The 9,459-nt window shown below is 36.1% G+C and overlaps 1 protein-coding gene across 2 annotated transcripts in view; it reads left to right on the forward strand.

The window, feature by feature from the left end:
* poglut1 (protein O-glucosyltransferase 1) overlaps positions 1–8,509 on the forward strand; it is a 31,434-nt gene extending 22,925 nt beyond the window's left edge. The window contains exons 5-11 of one of the 2 annotated variants that reach the window (XR_014029542.1): positions 4,723–4,844; positions 5,027–5,086; positions 5,165–5,264; positions 5,667–5,725; positions 5,844–6,011; positions 6,646–6,867; positions 7,212–8,508. Coding sequence is in view for 1 of the 2 variants with exons in the window: in XM_081394587.1 (XP_081250713.1) it covers positions 4,723–4,844; positions 5,027–5,086; positions 5,165–5,264; positions 5,667–5,725; positions 5,844–6,011; positions 6,811–6,867; positions 7,212–7,368 (723 nt within the window). In the remaining variant the exon portion in view is untranslated. Of the gene's footprint in view, positions 1–4,722; positions 4,845–5,026; positions 5,087–5,164; positions 5,265–5,666; positions 5,726–5,843; positions 6,012–6,645; positions 6,868–7,211 lie in introns of both variants that reach the window. The other variant, XM_081394587.1, reaches the window with a different exon arrangement.
* The last annotated feature ends 950 nt before the right edge of the window (positions 8,510–9,459 follow it).

Genomic DNA, 9,459 nt, shown 5'->3' on the forward strand with positions numbered 1-9,459 from the left:
ATTGATTGTAATATTTTTTTTCCCTCTTTGTTGTTTGTTTTTAAGCTATATTTGTTACAAATATTCATATGTAATTGTATTAATTTCGTTTTTTAATGTGTAATTATTATAAGTAGGCCTACTTATAATTATGTAATTAAATATTTTAAGTTTTATTAAGATCAATTAAAGAAAACATTAGATCGGCTCATGAGGTGCCTAAAGATTCCCTTCCCTATTTTACAATGATTTATTGCTTGTTTTTGTTGAATAATAGAAAAGATAAAGAGCTTAAAAAATAATTGCATATTAAATCGCAATCGCAATATTGGTAAAAAAAAATCGCAATTAGATTATTTTCCAAAATCGTCCAGCCCTAGGGAAAAGGTGTTACATTTACATTTATTCATTTAGCTGACGCTTTTATCCAAAGCGACTTACAATTGCTATATATGTCAGAGGTCGCACGCCTCTGGAGCAACTAGGGGTTAAGTGTCTTGCTCAGGGACACATTGGTGTCTCACAGTGGATTCGAACCCGGGTCTCTCACACCAAAGGCATGTGTCTTATCCATTGTGCCACACCACCCCGTATCAGGTGTTGATACAGTTCCATTTGCAACCCCCATATTGCTGCCACAAGCAGTCAAAACATCTTTACGTCCGAAAGATATTGAGAGAATTGCTGAAAGTTTGCCATCAGTGCAAATAAATTTTTCTGAGTTTAGGAGAGCATTGTTCAGTAAAATGCATCTTTACGACATGTCGTTGCCGGAAGTTACACAGCTGATGTCACAAATTCTAACTGAATCTGAATTCAACAATTTTGAGTCTGCTGTTACTTCCGAACTGCAACCTGTCAGTAAAGGCGATTTGAGAGAAGGTGTTTTGAAAATCCTAAAGAATATCTTAGGACCGAAAATCGATTGGTCAAAAGTTACTAGCTGTGTACAAGAGAAAGAAGAAACTGTGAGTGAATATACTGAGAGGTTCTGTCAGGTAGCGGTAACGTACAGTGGAATAGTGGATGATTCCGAAAGTGTGTTAGCTGACAAAGGAGCTCTAATCCGAATTTGGGCAGATGGTCTTGTAGCTGAGTACAGAACAGCCTTGCCATTCCTAGATAATTCGTGGGCTAAAAGAACTCTCAGAAGTAACCTAGAAAGTTTAGCTATTTGGGAAAGAGACTCTGATGTCAAAGAGAGAGTAAGAATTGCAGCAGTTTCTGTTAAGGTCAACTCAGAGAAGCAAAAGAAACGCAAAAGTCCTAGAGAAGCCAGTTGTTCTTACTGTGGCAAGCACGGACATTTTGGAAATGAGTGTAGGAAAAGCAAAAATAATTTTAAAGATGTAAATAAGGTTACTCAGCTTCTGCTTAGCCTGCTTGATATTCTGAAGCAGCCCCTCCCCTCCTCGTTAAACTCGTGGGGCAACTTGATACAGTGTTAACCATTTGGGCTGTGAGTGCTTAATTTCCCCAGTAACTCACAACAAAGATGAAAGACTTATTTTTGTTTAATAGAACAAAAGGAAAGTGACTGTCTCAGCCTTTGTTTGGGGGACATTAAGTAAGACTCACAGCCTTAAAATGTTATACTGCAGAACACTACAATCAGACACCATCCTCTGTTAATGATGCTTATTAGGACTGATGTTTCACTGGAGAATGGAAATGTGCCAATTTTCTCACACACTGTACAGTGTGTACACAACACAGGGATAGGATAGGACACATGGACCAGTGAGGAACGCAGGGAAGAACTGGAAGCAACAGGCTTTCGGGGGCCAACCCTGCGGTGAAGATTCCCTTATAGGCCCTTCCTAACCATAGTCCATCCTCACCTCACTGTTCCTTTTTAGGTGTCTCATAAATTAAGAAATAGGGAAAGAAAAAAACCACAATTAGCAGACTCAGATTGAATAGAGGATACAACCCTAATGTTTGTAGTCTTTACAATGAATACTGGTCTGTTGCAGTTGTTCTTTGTTTGTTTGTTTTTAACCATATGCACTGACCTACACACCTGCATATGAAGACCCAACCTCCAGAAAACAACTAGACCAACTGCAGAGACTACAACCAACACAGAAGAAAAAAATACACAACGCAGACTCACCTACGGGAACTTCAGTCATCCCTCATCATGATCAAGATTGTCGTACTACTACTAACCATCATGGACATCGCACAAAGTGTGGACCCCAGAACCAGGACTCACTTGTGTTCAAACGTGGGGGTCAAGAACTCTTGGAACATTAATCCCATCGTATGGTGTACCTGAGTGCCGCACCCGGTTAATAGATCCAACAGAGAACTTGAACAAAGTCCAACAAGACATTCTTGATCTTTCAACAAAATTACACCAGATGACTAAGACAATTCTTCATGGTTCAGAAACTTGATAGGTAAACCCTGGCTGTGGATTAAAGAAATAGCAATGCTGCTGTTATTTCTCCTACTGGCGTTCTACGTATGCTTCCACAGTATCAAGTGTTTCATTCAACAAATGATTACCGCCTCGCACGAGAAAATGACTGGTCCAACCATAAAAGAATATTACCCGTAAGAACTTCACGGACCCTAATTGCATGTTTGTTTCTGTGTCAACATGCAATTACAGATGAACAACACAGAACTTGCTATGTGCCTGTAACTTACACAAGTTACAAGAATTAACTTTTAAGTGTATAAATTTGTATTTTGTGAGAGTTTTTTTAGACTCTCAAAGGGGCAAGTGTGGGAATCCAGATTTATTAAAATGTTTAATTTAGGTTTACATTGAATTTAGAATGTTAAGGTTAGGTATAAATTATGATTATCAGAGTTTTCTAGCAAACGACTCTGGTCAGTCCTGTTTTACTGAAACTCTTGGAGTTTGTGTTTTAGCAAGAAAGTCCAGCCAGTCCTGTACTTGGGTCTCAGTGTTTGAATAGATATGCTGAGTGGATTAGGGTGGGCAATGCTCTCAGTCTAAAACCGGTTCCTAAACCTGTTTTTTTGGTTTCTGCCCCTAAATGTATATAAACTGTAAGAGAACATTCACGTCAGACTTGGTGACTGCAGCTACCGACAGCTTGTGTTCTCAATAAAGAATCCTGCTGAAGAAACAACCAAGTCTCCTGGTCTCTCGATTCTAAGTTCACAACACTACCATTTGTTCAGGATGAGATCAACCCAAATGGTGAAGAAACAATATAACTTGACTTTCTTTCTTCTCTGTGATAATTAAGCCATTTTAGGGATGAGCTCATTCTAAAATATATTTTGGAGTGGAATCTGGGTTGAGGCAGACTACAATTTCTTACAGTATCTTCATATTTAGGGACTTATTTTAAAATGTCATTTGGGAGTCTCTAAAATGGGTCATACCATTGCAATTACCTGAGCAGTTGAAATACACTAGGAAACATCACTTATTTGAATGTGCACAGATAAAGCAAGAACAATGTTACTGTTGGCTATAAAATGCATATGCATAGTTCAGTTGAAACACTGCCCTGGCTTGGCTGTTAATGCTGCTAAACTGAATGTACATGGCAAACTGTCTGCATAAATAGCAACACTGAAATAAGAATGTGTTGTTTATCTTTTAATCAGTTAGGGGCCATTCACACATAGCATGTTCCCTTTCGAGTTTGGTTCTCTCAACATTGCGTCAGTAGCTGACACTAGGGGTGGGCGATATGGCAAAAATATATTACGTTTTTTTTTTCAGGAAAATCACGATTCACAATTCTTTTTCAAGTTGGTTTTACTATTTTGCAAGTGACTGAGCATTACAGACAAACTAATGTCCCTATTTTAAAAACAAAGCCTTAGGTAACAAAATATAAAATAAAAAAGAATGGCAGACATTTAGGCTAAAGTGGCGAAGATAAAGATCTTTGTCATTACTTTTTGTTATTAAAAAAATAAGAACGAAGATACACAATATACAAATGGAATAAACAGTGCTTTATTTTTTCCAGGTACAGTATGTGTATTTAGCATTGAAGAAAGTAATTAAATGAACAAATATTAAATTAAAACACTACATAGACTTCACTGTATAAATTATACAATGATTCTTATTAAAGCTACTATTAAAGTTCTCAGTCAGTGAGTGATTTTCTCTTTGTGTTTTGTTTTTTTATTAACATTAAAGGGATAGTTCCACCAAAAATTAAAATGGTCATAATTTACTCTCTCAAGTTGTTTTAAACCCGAATAAGTTTCTTTCTTTTGTTGAAAATAAAAGTTATTTTGAAGAATGTGGGTAACCACATTACTGTGGGTAACAGTTGCTGTTCCCCAGTATATAGTTTTTTCTCCTATGGAAGTCAATGGGGACCAGCAACTGTTTGGTTACCCACATTCTTCAAAATATCTTCTTTTGTGTTCAGCACAAGAGAGAAATTAATACAGGTTTGGAACAACATTAGAGGGAGTAAATTATGAGCGGAGGCATGTTTACTATTAGGCTACTGTTGCTTTAAGACAGGCACGCGACACATCTAATATACACTCATATTAACACACGCACCAGATTTTCTCTCAAATGTTTGCTTTCACTTTAGACATAACCAACTCTGTTTATGTAAACATTGCGTGTATTTGACAGCATTAGCACAATGAGACTCTAAAGATAACTTAGTCCAGTAACCAATTGAAATATAATATATACTAATGTTTTTCCAGTACCTGTATGCTGCACAATCCTACTGACGTGTATTAGTATAGTTATACTTTTTGTTCACTGTTTAGACGCCAGACTACCAGGACATCATGTACCCTGCATGGACATTCTGGGAGGGAGGTCCTGCTGTATGGCCCATCTACCCCACTGGACTAGGCCGATGGGACCTCATGAGGGATGACCTGAAAAAGTTGGTAAAAAATTAGAATATTTAAAGTCTAATTTATTTTTAAAGTCTGGTCTCATCCCAACATCTCAGTATATTATACAAATCCAGATTTAAGAATGCTTGAGAGTATACAGAGGATTAACTCCATTGTAGTAATTTTAAGGCCATTAGATGTATTCTAATTTTTAGTTTACACTCTTTAGATCAGCTGCACAATGGCCCTGGAAGAAGAAAAGCCCAAAAGGATTCTTTAGAGGCTCTAGGTCTGTTGTGTCTCCAGCATACAGTTCAATGCAGAGTTGTTTTCAGCAAAGCTGATCAGTTTTTCCCAATGTTTGAAGGACCAGTTCAGAGAGGGACCCTCTGATCCTTCTCTCAAGAGAAGCCCCTGACCTTGTGGATGCAGAGTACACCAAGAACCAGGCCTGGAAGTCAGAGAAGGTTTGTTTTACTCTTTTAATATACAAGGCATGTAGAAATAATCTAGATTATGTAGAATTAAAATTAAAAATTAAAAATTAATTATAAAATTAAAAAATGCAGGGCGGAGATTTCTATTTATCGGTTGTTGGTTGGATTTTGAGATGTTGGCTCCACATCACATTTTGATTAAACATTATGAGGCCAAAACATGTGTAAAAATGAAAACATATGCATGGATAAATTGTTCACAATAACATTTAGATAATAGTTTTTCATGCCATGCCAACCAATAAAATTGAGTAAAAATTTGTATTGAGCAGTGTACAGGGGCCTACAAGGACAGGCTTGGCAAACACTAATCTAGACTAAGCTCGAAAAGCTTTAATATTTTCAGCAAATGATGTTTTTTTTTTTTTTTAGGACACTCTGGGTAGACCCCCGGCGAAGGAAATTCCACTAGTTGAACACTGTGAATACAAGTATGATCAGCCTCATTTCTGCTTTTGCAAGAGCTGTAGCACTGAATCAGATGTCCGTCAGTGAACCAGCATTTAAGGTATTCTGTTAAAGATTGTCTGTTCTCTCGATCTCTCTCAGATACCTCTTTAACTTCAGAGGTGTCGCTGCTAGTTTCCGTTTGAAGCATCTGTTTCTGTGTGGCTCACTGGTTTTTCACGTCGGGGAAGAGTGGCTTGAGTTCTTCTACTCTCAGCTCAAACCCTGGGTTCACTACATCCCAGTCAAACAGGACTTGTCTGACCTCAGGTAACTTAAACATTTTACTCAGGCTAGCTGATATCCAACCTTTTCCTTAACATACAATTTCCCTTTGTGCCTACTGTGATAATTATGTTCGGTGTTTTACATTAGCATGGCTTTAATTCTATTAGCTGTTTGAAGAGAAGTTTGTTGTTTTTGCAGAGTAAACTTAAAACACCCAAAATGCTAATTTTTCAACAATAAATGTGATGACTTTTCACTAATTATATATTATATTTCACTAATTATACAAAAACAACTAAATCCATTCATTTGGAACTGAAAATAACAGTATTACACACAAATACAAAGTTCAATTTCAGCACACTGGGCTTTACGTAGTTGGTCCTTCGATAAAACAACCACAAGGTTTTACTTTATAAAAAAACAAATCTGTCTTAATGTGAAATATGTGACGTGAGCAGACCTAGCCCAAAGGGTTCAAATCTAAATTAATGCTCAAAATATTTTGCATTTCACAAAGTATGTTATGGCCATATTTTTGTATTAAATGAAATTCGTCAAAGTGCCAATTTTGGAAAATGTTGAAAGTCTATGATTAGGGGGATATATGTAATCTGTGTATAGCATCTTAAGCTGAAAATGTTGTCATTGTTTATTCACTCTCATTTTGTTCCAGACCTGTTGAAGAAATGTAATTATCATCAGACAAACAAGGGAATTAAGTGAAATATTGTTCATAGAAATGTCAATGTGAACACCAGCAGAGAACTGCCTCTTTTCTTTACTCATGTTATGTAAGTACTGGACAATTGAATTTATTTATTTATTTATTGTTTGTTAGAGAGCTGCTTCAGTTTGTGAAAGAAAATGATGCAATGGCAGAAGAAATTGCTATGAGGTAATTAATGGTTTTAATGATTTTATTCTGTCACTGGTTTGTCAGGCATATACAGCTTTAAAGGGATAGTTCACCAAAATCATTTACTCACCCTCATGTTGTTCCAACTTCCAACCCTGTATATTCTTTTTCTTCTGTGGAACATAAAAGATATTCGTTTGGTTACCAACATTCTTCAAAATATCTTCTTTTGTTTTCTGCAGAAGAAAAAAGAATGTACAGGTTCGGAAGGATGTGAGGATTAGTAAATGATGACAAAATTTTCATTTTTGTCTGACCTATCCTTTTAAAACATTGTCTGTGCAAATACTTATAATGATATTTATGGTCCTGTATTTCTTTAGGGGCCAGCACTTTATTCTGGAACATCTCCGTATGGAGGATGTGTCTTGTTACTGGGAGAGATTGCTCACTGACTTCAGCAAGCTGCTTAAATACAAACCTAAGAGAAAATCAAACAACAATCAGATCTTTCACAGAGCCAGCCGATCTGAACTCTGACTTGAAGAAATGAATCCTGCCAAATGTCTCTCAGACTATTGATATTGCTCTAAAGGTTAAGACTCAAGGAAGGTTTTAAAATCAATGAAACGTACTTTAAGCTACCATATAGCAATCTACATTTAAAAGAGAAAAAAAAAAGACCCTTATCCTCTGGATGTCAGCAATTTTGCACATCTGAAATATGCTTGGAATATGCTTGGTGTCTTCTTCATAGCATTCAGCAGTCTCAAAACAACTTCTTAAGGTCATGCATAGTCAGTTTGAGGTATGTTGAAGTCTGTTACAGCTGCAATACACTATACAAAGAATTGATTGTGAAACGGTATAACAGAACAACCTGCCAAAAAAGTTTCTCAAAAAATAACTGTGTCATCATGGCCTTGGTGTAAATTGTTGGTGTTGTTACAGTACTGTACACTTCTCTTCCCTCATAATCAAAGTGACTCAACATGATCAACAAGTGAGTTATTGTTTCAGCGCACACTACTTCTTTTTTTTCCTTTCAGATGTTTTGTTAGTTTGTAGATATTTTTCAATTGCATATTTATGTGGTTAATATAGTTCTGTAATCATCTACCATAATTTTTAGAGGTAGCATAAAGGACCAGTTATTTAAAGAGTAAAAACTGGAGCCAGTTCAAAACATCCTGTAACATAAGACAACTTCCAATACATTTGTTACATGAAACAATGCCAATAGATTACTTTGAACCAGTGCAGAATGTCTTTTTTTGTTGTGAAAAGGAATCTCCAGGTCCAGATTATTAGTATTTTTTGGATGATTTGATACCAAGTTTTCTAATAATTTTTTATAGGAATGCAACATGTCTTCTATTTCACTATCAATGCAACAAGACCAGCAGTACAAGTACAATAGTTTCATTTGTATTTGTATTTATTCAACACATAAGTGCCACTAAAGGAACATTTGAATGTAAAACAGTTTTACAAAATAGAGCCAAATACTGAGGTTTTGAATATGCTTGAGTATTGCTGTAGATAATTGTCTGTAGATTTGAAATTGTTTTCACAGTCATTTTTGTATATCACCCATATAGTGTGGAGCAGACCAAAAGTCAAACTAGTCAGTTGTGCCAATAAAGGTAATCATCACCAATAAAAGTTGTTTTTTAAAGCATATGATGTATTCCTTTTTATTTTGAATGTTTTGTTTATTTGATTCTGATCATATAAATGAAGTTTTAACTCCAAAAATGGAGTTAAGTTTCTTAGAATTCGGTGATACAAGTGGTGCATTTAGAACACCACTTTATATTTAATATTTGGAATTTAAACATGTAGGTAGCCCCTGAATTAAAAAGACATTTGAAAGACCTTTTTCGAGCAAAACTGGGCAAATGTTTTATTTCACACGATGAATTATTTTAGTGCATTATTTGAGTTGGGTCCTCCACCACCAGATGGAGCAACCGGACCATTGTGTAAGGAAGACGGTGAACATATCATGTTGACATTGTAATGGTCGAGGAAAGGCAGTCATTTACATCTAACAGCAGGCAAGATATAGTAAATGAGATCTATGAAACACAGAATTAAAAATATGAACATGCAGGTAACATTTATGTGGATTCCAGCACACAGAGGGATTAAGGGAAATGAAGATGTGGATGCATTAGCAAAACAGGCTCTGATGCAGGAGGAGGTCTTGTGTGTTCCACTCAGTAAGTCTGAAGCTAAAGGAATAATTAAACGAAATATCATTAAGGAGTGGCAGAACAGTTGGGATACAGGAAACACAGGGCGACATCTATATATTACAGCAAGATGTGGGTACAGGAAGGATAGCCAGAAGAAACAATAAAGAGGAGAACATCTTGACAAGGCTAGTAGGACATACTAGGCTTAATAAAACTTAATAAATAAGCACCCTTCAGGAGTGTGTGAACACTGCCAAATAGAGGAGTCAGTCGAGCATGTAATTCTTCACTGTCAAAAATTCTCTCGAGAGCGGGAAGTATTAAGGGAGGAAAGTAGAAAGTTTGAACAGGAAGAATTAAGTCTAAAAAATGTTTTTGATATTGAAGTAGGGAAGTTATTCTATTATTTGAGAGAAACTGGACTGATAAA

This window comes from Scardinius erythrophthalmus (assembly GCF_964197995.2).
Source record: "Scardinius erythrophthalmus genome assembly, contig: HAP1_SCAFFOLD_46, whole genome shotgun sequence".
Taxonomy (NCBI): domain Eukaryota; kingdom Metazoa; phylum Chordata; class Actinopteri; order Cypriniformes; family Leuciscidae; genus Scardinius; species Scardinius erythrophthalmus.